General features: G+C 47.3%; 1 protein-coding gene across 4 annotated transcripts in view; it reads right to left on the minus strand.

Moving 5' to 3' along the window:
* Window positions 1-1281: 1281 nt before the first annotated feature.
* TENM3 (teneurin transmembrane protein 3) overlaps window positions 1282-24678 on the minus strand; it is a 554322-nt gene continuing 530925 nt past the window's right edge. For all 4 annotated transcript variants that reach the window (XM_004696135.2, XM_045286700.1, XM_045286698.1 and 1 more), the window contains 4 exons: window positions 16873-17169; window positions 10358-11969; window positions 6977-7107; window positions 1282-4809 (listed from right to left, as the gene is read on the minus strand). In XM_004696135.2, the coding sequence (XP_004696192.1) occupies window positions 4054-4809; window positions 6977-7107; window positions 10358-11969; window positions 16873-17169 (2796 nt within the window). In that variant the 3' untranslated portion in view covers window positions 1282-4053. The remainder of the gene's footprint in view (window positions 4810-6976; window positions 7108-10357; window positions 11970-16872; window positions 17170-24678) is intronic.

Raw genomic sequence — 24678 nt, forward strand, 5'->3', positions numbered from 1 at the left:
GAGCTCAGACGGCATCCTGCTTTACCCTAGGTGGGTGCTGGCAATTCTTGGTTCTAGCAGACGTGGTTCCCTTTGGCAGTACACTGAGCGATGCCTGTGCACCTGGCACACAGGGTTTTACCATGGCGAGAACATGGTGTGGATTGGTGTCTAACCGGTGTCGTTGGGGACTTCTCCCTCTCAGCAACAGTGCACACAGTGGAGCCGCTGCCCAGTCGTGAGATGCAGCTTCCTTTGGGACCGGCCAGGACAAAGCGACCATGGAAGCCCGTGAGATCAGCGAGTAGGATCAGTGAGCATGGCAAGGGAGTGCCTCAAAGGCAGTCTTATCTGCATCTGCCTGAGGGTAGTCTAGATTGTAAGTGTTCATAGTCAGGCACTTGTATGGTACTTGGGTTCAGACTTAGCTTTTACAACCACATGCAACCATGAAGGACGCATGTTCATTTCACAGGATATGACAGAAAACATGTCCTTTTAACGAGAAATAAAAGGTTTTTTATAAAGGTATTTTTTACCTATTCCCTCTCCCGTTTCCCCCCATTTGTCCAGGTAGGACTTTCAAGGGGAGCAGTGGAGAGAGTGAAAGTAGTCATGGTGCATGCAGGCCTGATGAATGTAGATGTGTCTTTTTGGGATTTCCCAGGTCAAACATTCTAAACCATAATTCGAGAGAAAAAGGTAGAACCCATTTGTCAAATGGAGTGACCTGATTCTTGTTGATCAACATGTTATCACGTTGAGGTTGTCCCTACACAGTGAGTGTGATGAAGTCTGCCTTCTCCGGCTAAAATCAAAGCAGCCCTGGCCTGCCAGCCCAGAATTGCTGAACAAAGCATCTCCTAATCAGGCGGTCTATATGTAGATTTAGACATCTCCAGGAGGCTAGGAGCCTATCAGGCCCAAACTGATTATTCTAATCGAGTGTTTTAATTAAGCACACTTATTGCCAGGATCACAGGCATCCGGCCTGCTCTCCAGTAGTAATGGGTGTTTTTTTCTTCTTTTAAATTCTTTAGAGTGATAGTGTTTGGCATTGCGGGGGCGTATTTAACGTTTCTTTAAAGTAGGCCACGGGAGAGTCTCCTGTGAGGTACGATCTGCTGAGCTGGCAGTCTGGCCAGTGGACGAGGGGGAAAAAAATAAAATAGAATAAAAGATATTGCCAACTGGGCTGCAGATGAATCAATACTCCAACGACTGCATCTATTTGCATCGTCTACCCGAAACACAAAAAGCCATACTGGCTCAGACAAGGTGTAAGAAATATATAAACACACACACATTGGGTTGGCTTTTATTGGAATGCCTAGATGCAATCTATAGTCATCAAGTTATGGAAAATTCAGGTCACATATAAAGTTAAGAAGGCAAATGAAAAGAACAATACAAATCAGACAAATTTACATCTCAAAATATCATGAAAGCATTTTTGACTGGCTTTGCCTAAAATACTTTGAATATCAATTTTTTTTCCTGTAAGCTAATTCTTTTCATTATATAGTTCCCTACCCTCCCCCAAACTATTAGAAAAAAATGTTCTTTTGTTTACATATTCCCCAAGGTCACTATTTCTTGTAAAAGCATGTCCAGATCACAAGTCTTTTTAGAAAGAAATAGGCTCGTTATACCTACTAACAAGACACTAATTGGGTTGATTTGACTTCATCTAAAATAAGCACCAGGAGCTACACTGCTCCAAATCTGTGACTTCTCGGTGCCCCACTGGAAAGGACCAGTCCATGTGAAGAAGAGGCCAAGCCTATGACGTCACTTCTGTCACGTGGCACACGCTTTTCACGGTCACCATGTGAGGAACGTTTCTGCGCAGTTAGACTCAGGGCCTATTTCACCCAAAAGTACTTACAGCATGCTACATACAGTCCTGCGGACGCTCCACCAGACAGAACTGCAATACCTACACTAAGAGTTAAAAATAAAATGGAAAACAGCCATGTTCGTGTGGTTTGAAATCTCATCGTTTCCTAAATTTGGGCTTCGTCACACTCGCCAAAGGATTTCCAGGATAAAAAATATTAATGCTAATCTGTGCTTTCATTCTAATAAAATATCAGCATTCATTAGAAGATTAATTACTTCGGTATGCTCTACCAAATACACAAAGACAGTCATAGCACTGATGCCGGAAACTCAGTCGCTATTTTGAAACTCTCCCAGCCAATCTGTTTATTAACACGCCTACTGTGCAATTTAGAGTATGTGATACATACAAAGCAGTTAGAAAATTATTTTCAATACATCACTTGAACCTTTATATTTACGACATGTTCACTTGCTATATTTTATCACCATTATACATAGAGGAAAACAGTGTGTACTATAGCTCAATGAACTGAGAAATATTTTCTAAAAATATTTTTTTTGTGGCTGAATTTAGTGCTCATGAAGGAGATTTGAGAGAGCGGCCGGGCGGGTGCCGAAGTGCAGATCAGATGGCAGCGGCGACGCTCCCGCCCCCGTGGAGCAGGAGGGGGGAGGCTGTCAGGCCACTTCCAGCTGGATTTGCCTTGCGGGCTTCCCCAGCACAGATTAGGGTGGGGAGCTGGGGAGGTGTTGGTCATGTGGGCTCACAGGAACGTTTTTATCTCCTTCTTTGGTACCCCACCTCTCCCCGACATGACCTGAGGGTTCAAACCCAAGCCTAACAGAGTGTGCCTGACCTTTTCCAGCTGGCTCTCATTGCTCCTCTGGGTCCACCACCTTCCCCAGGTCTTAAGAAGACACGTGTGTTTACTAGGGTCAAGGCTATGTGAGATGCTTCCCTGCTGGCCAGCATCTGATGTGCGCTCCTCCATCCTGCAGCTGAACGCCAGGGAACAGGAATAGCTGTTAAGCCAATCAACTCCCCAGAGAGCCCCTCACCCTGCTCATGGGTGTCATGGATTTTCCTGGACTGCCCACCAGCCTTCGCCTGCTCTGGTGTCTCAAGTAGCCAACGGTTGAGGGCACCGGCTTGGAGAAAAAGAGCCGTTCTCAAATTAGCCACCCACGTAGGATTGCAATGTCCTATCTCTAATGGTAGAAAGTTGCACATGTTCTCCACCTAATACAAAAATATTAACACTTCTGGACATTATAGGCATAAGTTGTTATATCTCTACAATATAATAATTTATACTGTACAGCTATAACAGATAACAAAAGGTGCAATCCTTTTAAAAAATCACACAGGTCACATGTTTTTATCGTTTTATTTCTTTAAGTATAAACTTTTTAAACACTTTACATAAATTAACTCCTCTGAGACTAATATTTGATGTACAGTAAATTGTAATTCATATAAAAATCCATAAACAACTTGTCTCACATAATTTACAAAAAAATCAAGGTTTCCTTTGCTTATCAGTGACAGGGATTCTATTCCCCAGTTCTTCCCTCCCCAAGGCAAACCATGTTAGCATTGTAAAATCCGTTATTAAATCCCCTCCCCCCACTGTCGCTGAAGTCACTTGTGCCCATGTCCTTCCACAAAGCAGCACAGGGGAAGCAGTTGGGTTGTCTAGAAACAGCAACTTTGCCCCACGTTTTAAAATTAACAGAGATATATATCACATCCTATGCAGAGAGACTACTTCTTGTAAGCAACGGTCGACAATTCGGTAATATTTGGAAACACTGTATGCCTTTTTTTTTTACCTTAACTACAGTGCCTCAAAGGAAACAGACAGCCTATCTCAAAATGTTTAGGCTTTGCTTTTCTTTTCTTTCCTCATAATACTTTCAGTCCAACTGAGAGTGCAGCGATATGCATATGTAAACATATTCTTTAAAGCCGATCACCTTTAAGGTCATTCAGGAAAAAAAAAGTTGTCCTCTCCTTTTTATTTATTTACTTTTGTGGATTTGTAGGATGATGAGGATGATGATTGGTAATAGCAGTCTCATTCTCCTGGGAGGCTCTTCTGTCTCGGAGAGTCCAATGCAGATTGTGCTACAGAAAAATCTGAGCAAAGGGGTGGTTGAGGCTCAAGAGAAAATGCAGCAACGCGGTTTGGCCTTCTTTGCAGAAGAAGGGGCGCGGGGCCCAGGGTGTTACCTCTTCCCGATCTCGCTTTGTCGGAGGAACTGGATGTTGTTGGCGCTGTCGGCCAGCTCGGGGTACTGCTCCACCGAGAGTACGTAGTACCCGTCGTAGCCCTGCACCTTGCCCGCGCTCAGCAGCTGCCGCTTCTCGCCCTCCGTCCAGAGGCGCGCGCCCTCCTCTCCGTCGCGCACGCGCTGCTGCTCGCGCGCCCACGCTCGGGCCAGTGCGCGCTGCCGCGCCTGCTCCAGGATGCGCGCCTTCTCCTCGTCCAGCGTCATGCCGTAGCGCACGTGCAGCGCCAGCGCCCCGAACTGCATCTCCACGTCGGCGAACCTGCGAGTCCTGCCGTTGACCACGGTGGTGGACTGCGACACGGTCACGTTGATGCCGTTCTCCAGGGCCTTGCGCCCGCTCGTCAGCCGCAGCGTGCCCAGGTCGCTCTCGGGCGTGGTGGTCTTGATGAAGTAGTGCGTGTCCTTGCCCTGGATGGTGAAGTGCAGGTTCTCCAGGTAGAAGGCGTTGTTGAGCACGGCCGCCACCTTGATGCAGTCCTCGTTGGCGATGTTGAGCACGTTGGTCTGCACGCGGCCCTGGCTCACGGCCAGCATGACGCCCTTGCCGATCAGTGACTTGACCGTGGCGAACCACAGCCACGACTGCTCCCCGCCGCCCTTGCGCCTGCTCACCTGCACCTCGGCCATCTTCCCCAGCGACAGGAAAGCCTTGGCTTGCCTCGCCACTTGCTGCTGGACTCCAAAGATGGGCTGCAAAGAACAGAGAGTCTATAGAGCACTTTGGTAGCACTGGGTTGCCCAGAAGCCAGGCTCCCTGGAGATGGCCCCCTCTCTGTGGAGAGTGCCATCCAAATCCAACCCAACCCAACCCCGTGCCTTGGAGTCGCGGCCTTAGAGGACAGGGTAGAACTGTCCCTGTGGGCTTTTGAGACAGTAACTCTTTACCGAAGTAGAAACCGTTATCTTTCTCCGCTAGAGCAGCTCCTGGTTTTGAACTGCAGACCTTGGGTAGCGGCCAAAGGCAGAGCCACGCCATCAGAACACCCACTGGACACCACCAAGGCCCTGGTTAAAACCCCACTAGGATTTCCCGAGTGGAAAGTCCAAATCCACCCCTTAAATTCATCCCGCCCAGCCCTCCTCACCGTTTTTAATGCGAAAAACATAGCAACATCACGTATTGCCACAAGTGCTTTTTAGTTTCTAATATGGACAAACTATTTAAGTGTTTCTCATGGAATACCTGGATGTTCTTTTCCCACCCCAATCCCCTTTGGGGGAACACAGCAATTCAGGTCTTCCTGGCCAGCCTGATGGCCCCAGGAGGCTGAGGAGAAAGTCCCACACAGAGAGGAGGATTTAAAAGGCTGGGGGATGCTCAGAGTCATAGAACTGGGCCCCACTTTATTTGCCTTGAAATAACTCTATACCCTTCTCCCAGTGAACACAGTTTTCAGCTGAATCGCGGCCAATGTAACTGCAGAACTAAAGCGCAACAGGATGGCTGGCCCGGGGGTGGAAGGGGGGCAGCTGGAAACGGGTATTTGTTACTTTAGGAAAACAATTACTTTCACAGACTTGAGGACAGTGGGCCATCTCCATGGGCAAATGGTTTAAATTTTGGGGGGCATCTTAACTCCGCCATCTCTTCTACCAGATGTTTGTCTGGCCGGTGATTCCCAAATGGAAACATCTGTTTCATTTGCAGCAGTGAAAGAAACATTTGTTTTTCTGCACTTGGGGCAGCCTCGCTGGCTCTGCCAGCCATTCCCTAAGCTGTCCTTACAGTGTGCTTCTCTTGACAGAGAACTTGAACCATATTTAAAAGCCTGGGGGGAAAAAAACTGGCCAGTCCATTTTACACAGTTAGACTTAAGTGTTTTCAGACATGTTGTAAAGTCTACGTCATTGGGATTCGCTTCTTCCAAAGCGCTAGGAAACCTTAGTATGTCTTCCTGGCACGTTAACCGGGTGGATCTAGTTGCAATTAGAAATGTTAGACGGGTTGCCAGAGCTTTGAGACTCGGTGGCTTTGGCTTGTGAAGTCTAAAAGTGACATCTGAAAAAGGAATTGCTTTTAGATTAAGTATAAAACATGTAACAGAGGAATTAGGAATCGGCACAGAATGCAAGTGTGTGTGTGTGTGTTTGTGTTTTCACCACAATTGTCCTTTCCCTTTGTATCCACTGAAATCATGGGAAACTGCACAGGGGTGAGATTAATCTTAGAAACTGTGCACTTGCTTTTCTTCATCATTATGGGATAACCCACTTTCTTGAGCTCTAATTACACTGGCTTTAAGCTAAAACATTCTAGAGCTGTGTGTGTGTACACCCGCGCATGCCCAATGTGGTCCTATCTGAACTCAGAGTGGTGGGGTTAACGGTGCCACTGCTGCATTTTCTTTACTTTCAGGAACATTCCATGAACACATGGCTGGCTGCAGGTGGAGCCTTAGCCTTTTATTTTTAAACTTTTCTCATGAAAACACTGTTAATACTGTAAAGAAGTTGAACTCGGCGGCATTGTTTGTGGGCTGATCATTTGTAATATGCGTCCTGTGCCCTCTAGTTTATTGTGCCTTTGCCTTCCGGTCACTAGAACCACAAACGTGCGTTCGGCTTTCTTGAAGCAACACTGTGCTCAGAAATGAGTTTCTGCATTTTATTACCCTTTGATAATGATTGTTCTATGTTTTCATTAGCATCTCTAAAACACTTCAGCCTGGTTAGCAGGCCTGGTTTGCTGAACAGGAGACAGCAGAGGAAATGCTGTGGCTTTGCTTCCCAAAGTGGGGCAGAACACTCCTCACCGTCTGGGGGGCAGTTTTCACGAGGGTCGTTTGGTGAAATATGAGCCAGGCAGACACCAGGAAACCATTCATAACCTTTCACTGTTTCGCTTTGTGTTTCTTACCGGTGTATCATCCCACTGCTGGCTCTTCACGAGTTCGTAAGATGGCTCTGTTAAGTCAAATTTGGGAACAGGGAAGCCAGGAATAGCATTGTGCAGATGGAAGCCAAATGTCACCAGCCAGCTGTTAACATCTAGGAGAAGAACATTGAGAATGGAAGGTGTTAGGGTTTATTTCCTGCTGTTAGAGACATTTAAATCCTTACCTGAAAGGAAAACAAAAATACCCCCAACTCACGAATAAATAACCTGTAAAGGAGCATGCCTTTGCCGTCAACCCCCCCGTTGGAAACCCTGCATCTGTTTTTAGGCCTGAAGACAACAACCTGAAAAGTGGAACCCAGAGAAGAGGCACAGAAAATACAGTGACAGCATCTCCCTTCGGCAGCCAGGATACGCTGCCGCAGACACCAAGTCGCATTGTACGGTGGGAGTTGCGAGGACAGGAGCAGTCACGGTGCACGGCAGCACGCAGGAGACAGTTGTGGAAAACAAAGGAAATTTGTTTTGCAGTCGGTCAGAGCTGGCCTTAAGTGGAAGTCGTGTGCGATTAGCCTTCAAAAGTGATTGCCCAAGGATATACGGACTGTTCACAGCCCAGTTTCTATTAATAAAAACGCTAAATTGAAAGTATTAAAATCAACAGCTGATTCTTAATCAAAGATGAATGCTGGAAGCTGGCAAAACCGGCCAAGGGCACAGAAGTTCCGATTACCATCAGCCAGCACTTCAAAGGCTTGCTGTGCACAGGTGGAGACAAACTTTTTGGGGAAAGAACCTGGAAACCTTTAAAATGGTATTTTAAAATATAGCCATGTGACTCCAAAAGCCATTAAGCTCCGAATAAGGCTTTTATTCTATTCTGGAGGTTATAATGTTACCGAACTACTCAGCAGGCTTGTGGCTTTATGAGTACAGTTGGGTGTAGATTATTTTATATATTAAGCACATTGCAGGAAAATTTGAAATTGCATTTCACCTAATATATTTTATGCTGTTCCATCTCTCTTTTGATGTTTTTCAGAAAATGCTGCTATAGCATTCCCTGCAGTCCATGTTGCTAGGAGAGGAGGAATTTAGGAGCGATGGGCTTCCCAGCCTTGCAGTCAGCCCCAGTCAACACCTCTTAAATAACCAGTGGTGAACTGTGTGTCAGAATGATGGAGAGCCGCTTGTTTCCTATTTCCTTCTCTAGGGCACACACTTTCACCTCATTGCTAGTTTGGCAGGTCCTTTGTCCAGGCATCCCGTGGCTGTGAAACCAGAGGTACTCAGCCACGTTTAAACGGGTGCTGCGAGGGATGTAAGTCTGAGGTTCATCAGCAGGATGGAAGATGATGCAGTTTTGGGTGTGTGTGATGAAATGAATATGGCTACAAGTAGTAGGGGAGGTGATGCTTTGAGACAAATCCTTTCTCCTAAAGGTTGGGTGGGGTATTTGAGGCAAAGGCTCTCCTACTCTGGACAAAGTCTGGGTAACCAGAAGGTCTTTAGTATCAACAAGTATGGCCAAATAATGGGACTTGAATGTAGACGGTTATTGAAAGACCCTGAATGAGAATACCCTGAGGTGGCTACAGCACCAGGATGGTCTTTCAGCTGTTTCACACTGAGGTGAAACGGAGCAGCTTAGCGATCGGGAAGAGTGGGAGGCAGATGTGAAATGAAAGGGTCAGCATTTTGAGTGCTATCCTGAGGAAGGAGTGAACAGATTTTTTGGTGCACCTCAAATACAGAGCTAGAAAAGAGGCAGCCTGGAGGAACCGTGAACAGAAGTCCAAACAAACCCCAAACCCCAACGACAAGAAGACAGACAACCCTTTCCTGGAGACACAGACACTGGACACAGGATAGCTAATGCCGTGTGATTTCAGGAAGGAAGGGTGGAAGCAGAAGGAACCAGCTGTTTGGAGCAGAGAATGAGTGAAGAGATCATTTCACAAAAGATAGCTAGAGTGGTCCTCAAAAGGACTTTGTCTCCACTCTACATCCTGGCTGTCCTGTGGTGGCAGAAGTGGGATTCACGGCTTTTTTTTTTTTTTTAATCTGTGCACGATAACGCAGTGATATGAACTAAACTTGGAAAGTACAGGTCTTAGATCTGTCCTACCTAAATTACCCCAGTTGGGAGAAAAATTGGTATGCTTCTTAGTAAGGTCACTATTTCCAGAGTTGTGCTGATGGCAGTAAGCACAAGCGTCCAAGAGAAGAAATGAGAAGCACAGCCATCGGAAGGACATCTGGCGGGAGACACGGTTTCATTGTTGGCCTGAGGGGATGTTTAGACCAATATGACACTCCTTTAGCGTAGTAAAAATCCATGAGGCAGAATTAAATGCTTAATTGTATTTTATACTATCAGGCCTCATTGCCGTCAAGTTGATGGCAACTCATAGCGATGCTACAGGACGGGGGAGGACTGTCCCCATGAGTTTAGGAGCCTGTTCTTTAGGGGAGTAGAAAGCCCTGTCTTTTCCCGAGGAGTGGCTGCTGGTTTGGGACTGCTGGTTTGGTGGATTGCAGACCACTACGGCCCAGGGATCCTAGCCGTACTATACGGGAGACATTGTTAAACCCATTTCATAGGCGAGGAAACGGAGGCACCAAAAATTGCATGGCTGGCCCCTGTAATGCCATACCATTGGTAGGAGGGGAATTGGGATGGGAGCTTCCATTCTGAGCCTCTGAATTCATCATGGTGTCTGCTCTCCCTTGCCATTTCCCTTAAGTGGCTGACCTGTGTGCTTGCTCTGCACTGAACTATGTTCTTCAAAGATGAGTACTGTAAATCCTGACCCCTATACCTGGCTGTTAAAATCCTGCTCAGGACTGGGGATGTTGTTATACTAATACGGCAGTGTTACTACATGGTGTCGTTGGGCAAGGGTTGTTGGGTTACAAAAGAGCAGAGCAAGCAAGCAAGCAGAGATGGAGGACATAAGCCAAGTGACATTGAGATTGCAGAGGCACAGAAGCTGAAAAGAGGCCCGGACCTTCCTGCACAGCCAGCTGAGGGTGCTTTCCCTCCTGCTGGCACCCTGGATTCAGACTTCCAGCTTCTGCAGCGAGAGGAAAGTTGTGCCTGCTGGTTAAGGTGGCCCACTTGGGCATTTCTGGGAACAGCAGCACTAGATCGCGAAGACAGTGTTTTTCCAGAAAATGGTGGCCGTGGGTGTTGGCAGGCAGAACCAGAAAGAACATAGTATTGATCCAGGCCCCTTTCCTTGTACTTCTCCGTAGAGAAATAAACACAGTCAAAAGAGTAGGCACTTAGAGAGATTTCACATGTGTAGAGTTAAAAAAGGGAAATTCCAGTTATTCCATGTGTTGTCTCCACGGTGAAGGGTCCTACTTAGCACCTGCAGAAGTAAAAAGAAAGCTTACCTGTGATGTAGTCCTTCACATCGTGGATTTTGCTAGCAGGATTGTTATTCCTAAACATATACAGGTTAAAAGGCGCTGGGTCCTTCCCAATTCTTTTCCAGATTTCTATGTCAGGTGTTGTCCACCGTCCTGCCAAAATGTCATAGTCTCTCTCTCCGAAGTGGATCAACTTGGTGAGCGGGTCATACAAGCCACCGTGAAATCCAATGACCAGTTGAAAGTCAATATTGGAGTCAAAGTAGATTTCCCCGTAGGCGGTGTACTGAACCTGCTTCAGCATCAGCCCGTTGCTACTGAAAACGGCCAAGGGCGTGCCTGTGTTGTCCGACGCGATGTAGAACTCGTCCCCACTGCTGATTTCCATGGCAAAAAGATGTCCTTGAAGATCGTAATAGAGGGAGGTAATCTCTGAACTCGAATGGTTGTAGACGTGAGTAATCCGAGTGGGATACGTCAGGTCGGCGTAGAAGAACTGCAGGTGCTGTCCCAGGCTGGTTTTGCTGGACACACGCCTTCCCAGGCCATCGTAGCGATAGATGACGGTCCAGCCACTGCCCTTACTGTACACTCGAGTTAGAAGGCCCTTGGAGCTGTATTCAAAGATCTCTGTGCCTCTCTGACGCAGGAACCCGTCCTCATCCAGCCGGTACTGCACATCCCCCAGCCGAGTGATCCTGTCTCGCAGGTCGTAGCGGAGCGGCGTCAGGCGGGCGCTGCTGCTGGGGTTCAGCAGATGGAGGTTCCCATTCAGGTCGTAGTTGTACCGCCACATGATTTTCTCGTTCAGGTAGACGGTCTGCAGCTGCCCGTCAACGTCGTACTCATACGCGTACTTGGTGGTGTTGGCGAAGGGCCCTATTTTGATCTCTCTCTTGGTGACCCGGCCCATGTTATCGTATTGAATTGTAATCCAGTACATGAGCGACCTGAAGATCTCGTACTGAATCTCCTTGATGCGCCCGTGAGCGTCGAAGTGCTTCGTGTAAGTCATGACGGCGGTGGAAATGATCTGGTTGATATCGTAGTAGATCACGCCGAATTTTCCAAACTGCTCCACTTTGCCCGAAATGTCATCGAACTGGTAGAGGTCGATGGGCAGCGGGGTCTCGTTGATGACCCCTTGCATGCTGGTCACGCGGAAGCTGTTGTCATAGCTGTAGTCAAACCTCGCGTTGACCATCCCGTCCTCACTGAAGCGGAAAATCTGCCGGTCAATGAGCGGGCCGATCTGCCTGTACCGAATGGTGCAGATGAAGCCATCACTCTGGAGGTTGACCGTTTTCAGGACCCCCGCTGCCTCGTCGTAGGTAAAACTGACCCTGGTGCTGTCGTACAAGATTTCCGAGAGCCTGGTCTGGCGCCTGTATTTGAACAAGACCCTCCGGCTGGTCCCCAGGAAGGCCGTCTGCAGGAGCAGCCCCTCCTCGTTGTAGTCCGTGATGACCGAGGCGTTGCTCTCCGGAGGGTTGTAGATGTTGCGGTAGTAGCCGATGGAGCGGATGGTCTGCATGGTGTGGCGAGCCACGCTGGGCATGGTGATGGCGGAGAGCCGGTCCCACAGGTCGTATTCAAAGATGTACTGCCGCTGGCTATGAAGCAGGAGAACCATGGACTGCGAAGAAAGAACATCTTGTTACCGGGGGCTCGGGAGCGGGGGCAAGCAAACGCAGGTCTGGTCACAACATGTCCGCGACCATTCCGCTGAAGAACAGTATGGTCGCTTTAACACGTTAACCTTGACCTTACATGTTACTAATGATCCCCTGCCTAATTTGCTTGGATGCTTCATTGGGTGGGGCCCTGCAATTAGGGGCTCAAGGCTCATAATGTGCTGCTTGTCATGACTGTACCAATTTTCCTTTTTTCATTTTTTGGCCCAGGCATTTCAGCCAGGCAGCAGACTGTCAATGGATCTGGATAAGTCTTCAGACAGGCAGGAGCAAAGTGGCTTTAAAGATAGCGTTTTCAGGAGGAAAACAGCATATGGGAAATGCGACCCTATTCATAATTAGCAATTATTTAGGAAGGTGGCTCCCTCCCCCAACTTGATGGGGGATCCATTTAAATCATGTTTTAATTCTCATTCACTGGAGGGCGGAGGAAACCATTAGAAATAACGATTTCGTAAGGAGGATGTGTAAAACCAGCCCCAAACGGATAAGGGATACAGAAAACACCAACGTTGTGGCTCCACTAATCACATGGTGACTGAGAACTGTGAATACCTTTTGCACAAACCTGGCCCCAGACATTTGCGTCTTTGTGAGAAATTCTCACACATCTGCAGGAACGATAACATCTACATTTTGATGCTTCCTGTTGTTCATACCAAGTCTGACTCATGCCTCAGGTGCAATAAGTACAGTTTCTGGGATACATGCTCTCTGGGTGCCAAATGTTGATGTGACTATATATGTAAATAAAAACAAGCTCTGCTTATTTCGCAGGTCGTTGGCGACAGATGCCATGTATTTATTAGACGTCCTGAGGGAAGCTCCACCCTGGGGCAGACTCCATGAAGCTCAATAGTCACAGCGGGCTGGGCTCCCTCCCCCCTCCCAGGAAGCTTCCTCTAAGTGGGGGTGGGGTGGGGGTGGGGGTGGTGACGTTGCAGAGCTCCTTGGGGACCTGTTTCTGACCGTCTGACATGAAGTCCCAGCATCCTTGTCTCAGGCTCATTGTTTTGTTGATTGTCCACCATCCTGAAGAGCATTTTGCATGGCTTGGGCTCCCGTCCTCCCTCCTCTGTGGGCATCACCAGAAGCTGTTGTGTCTGTACACTGGCTGTACAGTAAATGTCCCAAGAATCATTCCTAAGAGTTTGCTTGCTTCTCAAAAAGGTTTGGATCACTGCTGGGTCCACAAGAACTGGTACCTAGTTTTACAGTCCTTCAAAATTATACTTGATGTGAACGTTCCTGGTTTGGCTATGAATAAATCGCGGCTTACTGGGTCTATCCCAGTAAGACATTGGAAATCGTTTGGCTGGAATTTAGGGATTTAGGAGATGTCACAGATTGAATTTGTGTTCCCCTAAAGTAAGCGTCAACTTGGCTGGAACATACTTCCCAGTGGTTTGCAGCCATGCAATGATGCAATCATCCACCATGATGTGAGCTGATGTGATCCGCCAAACAGCTTTAAGGGAATTAGAGTGGGAGCAGCACCTTTATTCGGGCCACAGCCCTTACCTGATACAGGAGGAGTTTCCCCGGGGCGTGGCCTGTACTATCATTTATCTTACAAAAGTGAGTACAGAGGGGTAGACCTCAGTACCATCAAGAAAGTAGACCTGGGAGTGGGGTCCCTATGCTAAGAACCTCCTAGACCCAGGGGAAGACTGATGCCAAGACACAGGGAGATTGCCAAGGGGTGTTGGGCACACAGTGTTGAAAGGGGGCAAGGATCCTTCTCAGAGTCAACAAAGCTTTTCCCTAGAGCCAGGACCCCGAATATGGTCTTTTAGCCTCCTCAACTGTGAGAGAATTAAATATGTTTGTTAAAACCATCTACTTGTGGCACCTTGGTTACAGCGGCACTAGATCACTTGGATGAGATGAGAACGTTCTTGATGGCTTTTCTGGTCCCCACAGATGCCTTATGGCAATCTTGGTCCTTGCTGGTGTCCTTCCCTGAGCTACTCCTTATTAATCGATACTCCTTGGCTCTACTCGACACTTTTCAGTCCCATGATGAATACTACTATCAATTGTGGGAGTCTGGGGCTTTATATTGTTGACTAGTCCCTGTAATGTAGTAAATTTATTTTGGGAGGATGGTTGCATAATTTAGCTGTCACTGTCCACAGGTTGGGAAGTGAAACAGTTCCCAGGTATCAGGATTTGTTCACGGAAAAGGGTGTACGCAGGGAACTGTCTCTGTGATCTCATAACCAGCAGCCAGCTGAAGGACCAACTCTAACAGGAGGATGCTTCTCACGGAGGGATCTTCTCACCGAATGGAGATGGTCCTTTGTTTGAGGGATGAATTCATTCTAAAGAAAGCAGCTAGGTGGGCCCCCCAGAGGTGAGCTTGGCTGATGGGCCCCAGCTGGAAGCACTTTGGAGGTGAGATCCTTCCTGATAACACGTCCAAAGGCTGTGAGACAAAGTTTCTGAGGAGCATTCTGACTGTACTTCCTCTAGGGCACATTTGTTTCTCTGGCATCTCATGGGACTTTCAATATTCTTCACGAAGGCGATGATTCAAATGCATCAGGTCGTCACTGGTTTTCCTTCCTCTCTGTCCAGCTCTCAAATGCCTGAGAGGCGATTGAAAGTACCATGGCTTGGGCCACGCTCTCCTTAGTGTTCATAACAATATCTTTGCTCTTCAACATGTTAAAGAGAACTGGGGCAACAGACGTGTCCAATGCAAAACACCGAATGATGTCTTGGCTGCTGCTTCGGAGAGTGTTGATTGTGGATCTAAGCAAGACGGAAATTCTTGACAACTTTGTGTTTCTCCATTTAGCATGATGTTTTCTACTAGACTAGTTGTGGTTATTTTTCTTACATTGAGCTGTAATTTGATCTTCATTAGTAAGTGCTTCAAGTTCTTTAGGTCTTTCAGCAAGCAAGGTTGCTAATGCATCGTCCTTCAATCTTGATGCAATATTAGTTCAGCTTCTTGGATTATCTTCTCAGGATACAGATTGACTGTCTGACGAAAGGAAACAACCATGACATGCCACCTTCCTCATTTTAAACCCTGTAGTATTCCTGTGTTCGACTTGAACGGGCACCTGTTAGCAGTCTGGACAGTTTCCATGTGAGCACAATGAAGTGTTCCGGAATTCCCAGAGTTTGTTATGATTCACACAGTCGAACACCTTTTCACTGTCAATAAAACACAAGCAAACATCTTTCTGACAGTCTCCTTTTCAGCCAGGATCCACCTGACATCAGGAATGAAGTCCTTCCTTCCATGTTCTCTTTGGAATCGTGTTTCATTTTCTGGCAGCTCCAGGAGCTGCGGAGAACATTGTTGAATTATTTTACTAGCATGTGATATGAACGATCTTGTTTGATAATTTCTGCATTCTTTTGCATCACCTTTCTTTGGAATGGTATCTCTTCTAGTCTGTTGGCCAGGTAGCTGTCTTCCAAATTTCTTGGCATAGGCCAGTGAGTTCTTCCAGAGATGCATCAATTTTGTGGAAGCATTTAAGTTGCTATTCCGTCAATTCCTGAAGGCTTATGTTTCAACAGTGCCTTCCATACAACTTGCCCTTCTCCTTCAATACCACCAGGTCTTGGTCATGTTCCTTCTTGAAATGGTTCAATGCCAACCAACTCTTTTTGGTCCAGTGACTCTGTGTATTCCTTCCGTCTTCTTTTTACGCTTCCTTCATCCTTCAATATTGCAACTCGAGGCTTAACTAGTTTATTCAGTTCTTTCCGCTTGAGAGATCCTGAATGTGTTCTTTGCACCTTTCAATACTGTATTTTGCTTTGAGCTTCCCTTTGAGATTTTTTTTTTGTTCACTGCTTCTGCAGGCTATCTAGAGTTAGATGGCATTGCACTGGAGCCAGGCAAGGTCCAGACACAGCATTGGACAGAGCTTCTGAGGTGACGAGACTGTGTGAGGGCAACAATGAGGTGGATGTGGTAATTTCTGGCTGGCAGAAGCTACACTGACTGGCGTGAAGGAGGGTGGTGGCAGACCCTGTTAAGTGTTTGTGACTCAGGCTGCTGTATGAATTGGCGGTGGGGTGCTTTGAGTTTTGCCAGGGATCAGAACTCCAAAAAAGAAGCCACTTTTAAGTGATGCAGATGGTCTCCGAGGCCAATGAACCATCCCATAAATAGGCTCTCCAGGGCAGTCATCCTTCCCCTCTCCTTCCGTCTCTCTTGGCCCCGGTAGCCACCTGGAGCCCTGCATTGTGGGACTTGGCATTTTGTACATATGTAGCTCTCAGTTCCTTTGTGGTGGTGTGCAAAGTTTTTAAAGGGGGGGGGGCGGCGGAATGGGGTGGGGAGGAGCCTAAGCTAGGATGCTTTTCTACAGGCAGAAGAGAGAGATGCCACAGAATCCCTGCCAGTGCCGCTCTCTAAGACCCGAGGCTGTTTGGGTTGATATTGCATCATTAGGACATGCTTTCTTTTGATGGGTGTGTTGAAGGCCTGCCAACAACAACACATCACTGACGGCTTAGGCTCTTTCTCAAATGAAAGAGCAAGCACGGACATTACACTCAAATGACTTACACGTGCAAGGTCTGATTTGTGGATGTTGTTGATGCACACGCTTGGCAGGTGGACAGTGTTACTGCTTGTTTGTTTACAACATAAATCAGTTAAAAGGGCCTTGGATAGTCGGACTTAACTAAGGACCAACCACTTTGCTAATGCAGAAATTCATCACTGTTCTTCCAATGTGACTTACATATTAATACTGAAAGGTAATCAATGGAACTCAGTCATGTGTCACTGTTGTGTGTTTTTCTCCTCTCTGTGACTGCTGGAAATGTTAACCGTTCCCTCCCCGTCTTGAACCTTGCAGGCAGGCCTACCTTTTCTAAGTAGGTGTAACTCCAGGTTTTACCATCAGCAAAGACGCGAGACACAATCCGCCCCTGTCCGTCATAGTCTACTTTTTCACTGGTGGTCCCTCGCTGGATGCTGGCAATCTGGCCTGTGGATGAGTAGGTGACGTTGACGGCCATCAGCTTGCTGCTGGGTAGCCACAGGGTGGGGTGCCCTGATGTGTCATAAGCGATCCTGAGCAGAAATTTACGGTGGTCATCATAGATCTTCTCTGTCTTGCTGGTTCGATCAAAGTCGACCGAGAGGAGGTTTCTGCCGTTCACCTGTTGGAAAAACCACACGCGAGGATCAGACAAATCAGCCTCCTCACACAAGCCCCCGACTTCTCTGCCAAGCCTCCACTATTGTGTAAGCACCCCTGCAGATGATGGATTCACTCTGTCAGTAAATTAATTTAGCAACTTCTTGGGTACAAGTGCAAGGCAGTAGATTAACTGCTCTTTAAAAAAAAAAAAAAAGGGTTTCATTAAGCAAAGACACAGCCTGGCATGTGTTCAAAACCTTTTCAATGAAATGTTATAAACTTTAACCAACGGATAAGTGAGAAGAAGAATTAAAAGGGATTTGCTTTAGTTTGTTTAGAAGATATGTAGGCAGGAAACCTGACATCTGTGTAAATTACCCCAAGACCCTCCGCCCCATAAAACACTGGAAAATAATTGCTTGGTAAATTCATCACAGCGACATTAAGTAAGACACAGTGGTAAATGTGACTGTAACCCTTCAAAGAGCAGTTAAGTAGAAGTTGGAACCCACATTACTGTAAATTATTAATGAGTTTAAATAGCAGGAGGTTACAAATATGATCATTGCTTTTGGCCAAGTGCTAAAATGCCACAATGTTTTAGAGTATGCTTTTTTTTAAAAGTAAAGTTAGCTGAGAGTGACCTCAGAGACCTGAAGTGCTGCATCTACATGGACCGAGCACACAAATGCTGTTGCAGTAGGGGCTCTGCGTGGCTGGGTGCCAGGTTCGGAATCTTTGCCTAAATTTGGCCATCAAGTTGTGTGATCCAAGGCATCTTCCTGCTAGCATTCCCTATTGCAATGGTATTGTGGCTTGACTCAAATAGCCTACCGTGTGTGCAATCTGTGGACCCGCTCCCACCCACCCCTATCCCCTCCACCAAGGTCAGAGACTGGCCTGCTCCTAGTTTGTCTTCCCCAGCACTGAAGTGACATCGGATACAGACCTACATGCTCAGTACCATATATATGTGAGTGTAAGCCGACCCGAATGTCCACCGAGGCACCTAATTCTTACCACAAACACTGCATTAAAAGTGTGCTGAAAAACTCGGCTTCTACATGGGTATATATGGTAGCTGCTTTGATTGTTAAAATTAAATGAGAAAAATGTAATTGTGCATGACCATGTCCTGGCTAGAACTTGCAAAATAAAGCACTCTGCTATTGTTGACAGGTGCAGCAGCGTCACCCGACCCATAGTGCCCAAATGCACAGCAAAATGAGGCACCGCCTGCTCCTGCGCCAGCCTCACGGTGTTGCTGTGCCTGAGCCCATTCTCCCCGCCTTTGGGTCTATCTACCTCCCCAGGAGCAAATCATTCCCTATGTGTTGATTCTCTGTCTCCAAATGCTATCTATGTCCCTCTCTGGTGACTGGCCCCTTTTGATATGCGTGCGCACACGCGCGTGCACACACACGGAGCCTCGGTAGTGCAACAGTTAAGCATTTGTCTGCAGACTAAACTCTGGTGGTTCAACTCCCTCCGTCCACACACGTGAGTAAAGAGCTGGCTACTTGCTCGAGAAAGATCACAGTCTAAGAAACACCACAGGGACGCCGCTATGTGTAGGGTTGCCGCGAGTCAGCATCGATTCAATGTCACATACAATACACATGTGATATACATACAATACACTTTCAATGTCACATACAATACACATGTGCAATAAACATACAATACACTTTCAATGTCACATACAATACACATGTGCAATAAACATACAATACACTTTCAATGTCACATACAATACACATCAATTCAATGTCACATACACATGTCCCTTTGTGTGTGTGTGTATACACATGTAAGCATATGTGATGTACAGACTTGGTATACACTGTGCACTTAGATAGCATCTTACACAAAATTTAGTTTTTGCATTCCACTGTTGGTGTAGCGTGGCTGCTAAGCACAGGCTAGTGGCTCACACCCACCAGCTGCCCCATGGGAGGAAGATCAAGCTGTCAGCTCTCCCCAAGATTTACAGCCTCAGAAACTCCATCTAGCAGGGGTGGGAAACCTTTTTTTTTTCTGTCAAGGGCCATTGGATATTTATAACAAATTCTCAGGAGATCCTGGTCAAGCATTTAATTAACTCACCCCTATGTGATGACAGGAGCCCTGGTGGTGTCGTGGGTATGGGATGGGGCACTAAACGCAAGGTCAGAGGTTCAAAACCACCAGCCGCTCCAAGTGAGAGGAAGCCTTCTACTGCCTTGAAATATTCAATTCTACATGATGTGACTGAAATATGGAATATGATATATGTATTAAGTTCCAACTAGTTTCTGCCTTTTAAAAAGGCAGAAAATAATCTTAGACTGTAATAAGCAAATTAAAAGCAAAAACAAAAACAAGTTACCAGGACAGATCTTTTCTGTCCTCTAAGGAAGGTCACTATGCGTCAGCACTGATGGATGGTACTGAGAACGTGATGGCTGGTAGTGCTTCTCTTTGGTGAGGTGTGTCTCGTGTGGTGTTAATTGGTATTGGTGATTTTGGGGCTCCTATAGCCCGGGCGAGACATTCCCCATCCCTGGCATGTAGGGTGGGTGTGGGTCAGGATCAACGGGATGGCAATGGGCTGGCATTGACACTAAGCAATTGACTGTCCAAAGAGAATGTTGTGAAGCAGTCCACAGCAGACGGTGCAAGCTAACCATCACTGTGGATCTCCCTAAGTGAAGACGTACGGAGAAAGGAGGAGGCATCCAGAGAGATGAGTCAGAAAAGAAGAAGAGTAGAGCTGTGTGCGAAAATGAAGAGATTTGTCGGTGTCTTTTCAGATCTAGCGTGGGTGGGCTGTACTCAGGCAGCAGAGACGGGTATCAGCAGTGGCGGTGCTGCATCCTGAGGGAAGACCGCGGACTTTGAAGCTCCGTTAACCCCGCCTGTAAGTAAATCTGGCGGTCTGGGCTCTGTGTTTCACGGACTTTTATTTTACTTTATTCTGACCCGCCAGCTTTCTGAGATTCCGTTTCCCCCTGTGGGGATGTGGAGGGTCAGCAAAGAGGAGGAAGACCACCCAGGAGAAGGATTGGCACCGTGGCTGCAATGATGGGCTTCCACAGGACACCAGGGAGGATGGCTCAGGCCTGGGAGCTCCGTGCTGTGGTGCCTGGGATCGGGCTGTCTGAACCCAACTGCCCCCAGCAGCATGTGGAGAGGACTGCGTGCTCCGTGCTCCCTCCTTAGGTGCATTCGCGAATGCTACAACTTTATTTTTAAAAAATCTGTAGACAACGTGGATCTAATGTCAGATGAACTTGGGAGTGAACGGGCAGAACCCCGTTCTCCAGTTTATATTGACACAACTGGGGAAGCCTCAGAAGAGGTTCTGCAATTGAGACGATTGCCTTGGGCTCTTGGGTCTCTCAGGCCGTGATGTAAGAGAAAGGCCAAACCCCTAACAACCCTGACGGTTCAGCTCCCCCTCTGCCTCCCTCCTTAGCTGGTCCAGGGACCGGGCTGCCCACAGCGTGGTTTCTGTTTGCATTTTCTGCTTGCACTCGTTTTAATTTCTTTCAATTCTGCACCGCCTTTCTCCACCCTCCTTTTGTCTTTACAGTAACAGTTCCTGTAGCTGCAGCAGAAGTCAGATCTGGGGACTGCTGTGACTGCTTGGTTGCTGTAGGGAGGGGGCTCTGCAGGGGAGGGGACTGTGAGCTTGTGTTGGACGGGCCTGGAACCCCTTCTCACTGCCTGTCACCTGCTATTGACTTCTGGTTTGCATCGTTCATTTGTGTGCATGACGACCAGACACCGAAACATGCAGATGAAAATCAGACGCAGTAATTGCTGCTGCCCTTGTGTGAGCCGCCATTCAGACCAGCCACCTTAGGGAGGCATCTGGGAGCAGGTGTGACACCCCACCTCTGGAGAGAGGTTCACAATTCTCTTTTTAACCAGAGAAGGCTGGTATGAGAAGCCTCTTCTGTGTTCTCTTCTCAAACCGAAATGAGGAAGTGAGAATTAGCTGTGGTCGTGGCTACTTAATTTTGTAAAGATGTCCTCCCCACATTCCCAACTCAGGTGAGGACTTTCAGTATTCTTACTGCTTCCAACAGCCAGGCAGGGCTTTTCCAGAGCATGCTTTTCGAAATGCAAAAGCCAGTGTTTCCACAGGAGGCATTTCCGAAGGCACAGGCTGTTGGTTTAGGTTCTAAACCCAAAGTTCTAGAGATAAGAGGATGTGAACCTCGTTTTCCACTCTACCAAAGTGCTTCTCTGGTCAGACCTGTTTTTGTGTCTGAGGAGGGAGACTGGTGCTCTCCTGTGGACAATATCGCTCCCAAACGTGTCCACACTTCTCCCTCAGCAGGCTGTGTGCTGCTGGTGCAGGAGCCCAGGGACGCATTCATGGCAACTCTCCAACCTTTAAAACTTTTCTTTTTTTAAAATATTGTGGTGAAATCCATATGATGAAAAGGTAGCCATTTTAGCTAAAAAGCAGGCTAGCTCAAAAAGGAAGGAGCTACACTCTTGCGGACCAGGCTCTTTAAAAACATTATCTGTTGTACACGGGTACAGAGAGGAACTGGAAACACAAGGAATCCAGGACGGATGATCCCCTCAGGACCATTGATGAGAGTGGTGATACCGGGAGGGTGGAGGGAAGGTGGGGTGGAAAGGGGGAACCGATTACAAGGATCTACATATAACCTCCTCCCTGGGGGACGGACAACAGAAAAGTGGGCGAAGGGAGACAGATGTTGGACAGTGTAAGATATGACAAAATAATAATTTATAAATTATCAAGAGTTCATGAGGGAGGGGAGCAGGGAGGGAGGAAAAAAATGATGAGCTGATACCAAGGGCTCAAGTAGAAAGCAAATGTTTTGAGAATGATGAGGGCAACAAATGTGCAAATGTGCTTGACACAATAGACATATGTATGGATTGTGATAAGAATTGTATGAGTCCCCGATGAAATGATACCTGCCCCCCAACCTTATCCATATGAGACCAGGTGAACCACGGCTGCCTCTGAAGCCAAGATGAAGCATTTTTGGGGGGAGAGGGGATGGGACGAGATCAGTGGGAGGGGAGCTGCTGCAATAACGGGGATGTGGACACAAACTGCAGACCATGACTGCAGTCACGGAACATTATCTCTAGGAACAGCTGGGTGGGAACTTGTTTTTGGCATGGGTGCTTTTAACAAAATATTGCTGCCACCCCCACTGTCAGGTGGCCATTTTAACTTTCTCAAGTGATTTGAGCGTGTGTCTGTGTGTGAAGGCGTTCACAAAGTAACCAGCACAGTCCCATGCCCTAGTGGCTTTTGAATAAACATTTCAGTTATTATACAAATAGTAAATGCTCATCTCAAGAAGAAAGCTTCCTATCAGATGGTTATGTAACACACAGCCGTGTAAAAATGACCCCAATGCTGCACCTGGATGAGGTCATGAGTCCTGTTATGTACGCATGGCTCATGCCCCTTTCCCAAGGTCCTGCCCCCATGATTCGAATCACTTAGCACATCCTCTTGCTACTGGAAGAGGGCAGGGGCAGGGCCCCACTCCTGGGACGCTTAAAACATGGAGGCATAAGGGAAGTTCAACAATGTCCCAAGGAGGTGCCAGCCTTGTCAAATGACAGCCACTCCTCTGGCCTCTGAGGAGGGGCGGCACCATGCAGGCTCCCGTGTTCCCGTTTGAGTATCCATGTGCTGCCGTTGTTTCGTATCTGCCGGCACGTGGACAAGTGCTAACTGCCCTGTACCATCGCACTCAAGGCTGCGCCCCTCGCATCACAGTGAGAAATAGGATGTCACACAAATGTGCCCGGCATGATAAGATCTAAATATGTTCGCATATTTATGCATGCCTCTCTACACGTTTCTGGCTTTCGCATTTTGAAGATTGCTTTTTTAAAAATGATTCATTAGCACTTTTCCTTTCAGCATTTGAATTCTGGGCAGGTTCGGAAGATGCATATTATTAGAGTGAATATTTATTATGAGAATGGCATAACAATTATCCGTCACTGATGAAAGGCAGGCTTAACCTCCCGCTCGGGCGAAAATAAGGCACGTTTCCAAGTGTCTTATTTGTATTCTGCGTACGATTTTCCACATGTGTGTCAGGAGTTCATTTTCTTACAGCCACTTCTTTTTCTTTTAATGCAATGTTTCACAGGAATTTACATTTTTAGTTTCTTACCTAATTCCCCCCCCCACCCCCTTTCTAGCCCCTGCCTTTTCTTAACCATCCAACCCTATGTGGCCTCGTCTCGGTGATTTGGAGACTGATTCCACGTGAGTCAGAATCGACTTGACGGCAGTGGGGTTTTGTGGACCTTATTTCAGCATCGGCATGTTCTTCATAATCTCTCCATCGCTCTTACACCCAATCTTTCCCCTCGTCTCAGGCGCTGAATCCTGTGAGGAAATGCAGGCTAACCGTCAAGCCCATGTCTGTAGAACATGAAGACCAACAATAATTATGTGTTTGAGTTCTGACTTATTCATACGAGAATTTGGGTCCAAATCATGTCATGCACCGGGGCTCCTCTTTATCCTGAGCGTGCTAATAGTGTTCACACGGACACCTGACATGCTTGTTTCGAGGACTAAATGAAGGCGTGCACCTGGGAGGGCTTCTTCTCGGGGCTCATTTCTCGTCAATACCTCAATTGTCTGTGAAGGATGCTTCTTTCCTCCCGGCATCTTACATTCTAGTCTCCTTCTCTAAGTGGTCCCTTTGTGTTACCCACATCACAGTCCTCTCTGTCTGTCTGTCTCAGGGAAGGCTAGGTGGAACCAAAGAGTGATCATCCACATTGTAAAGGCTGGTTTTCCGCAGCCTGCCATCCATTTGATAAATAGCCGCGTGTCCACCGTGCACCAAGCACACAGCTAAATGTAGGTCAGTCACGTAGACAAGCCACACAGCTCCCTGCTGGGAAATGGCTCAGGTGAAAGAGGCGCCAGGGTGGTGGAAACGGATGGCTGGGGGCCCGATCCTGATGGCCAGGCTTGCCCGGGTCTTCTCCTATCTCCTCTCACCCCTGCTCTGACAGACTCCAGGTTCGGTCCTTAAGCCAGGTTTTCATGCCACCACTGTCTCCCTAGAATGCCTCTCTTAGAATCCACTGAGGAATAAAATTAGCAGTCAGAGATGGCACATCCAATCTTATCTGAAAGGAAGAAACCCTCCCTGATGATCTTGGCATTGTCTCTACGAGAGCAATCAAACATATCAGCTGGAAATCTCTTTTCGGTGTGGTTGAACAGACCATTTAAAACAGTGTATTCTCGGAAATGCCTTGCTGTGACATTGTCGTTGGGCTATTTAGGAAGAAACTAACACCCATTTCTGCGTGTGCACTGCTCTGTTCTGCCTGCAAGTGAGAGACTGTCTTCATTTAGAATCAGGCAGAGCTCCAAAGACTTAAAATTGAGTTTCCTCTACTTTCAACTCTCTTTCCCTCTACGATTCCTCATTTCTAGAAAGGCAGTGCTGGGTGGTGGTGGTGGAACACACACACACACACACACACACACACACACACACAC

This window comes from Echinops telfairi, unplaced genomic scaffold (genome assembly GCF_000313985.2).
Source record: "Echinops telfairi isolate 266 unplaced genomic scaffold, ASM31398v2 ScPeMD7_9;HRSCAF=40, whole genome shotgun sequence".
Lineage (NCBI taxonomy): Eukaryota > Metazoa > Chordata > Mammalia > Afrosoricida > Tenrecidae > Echinops > Echinops telfairi.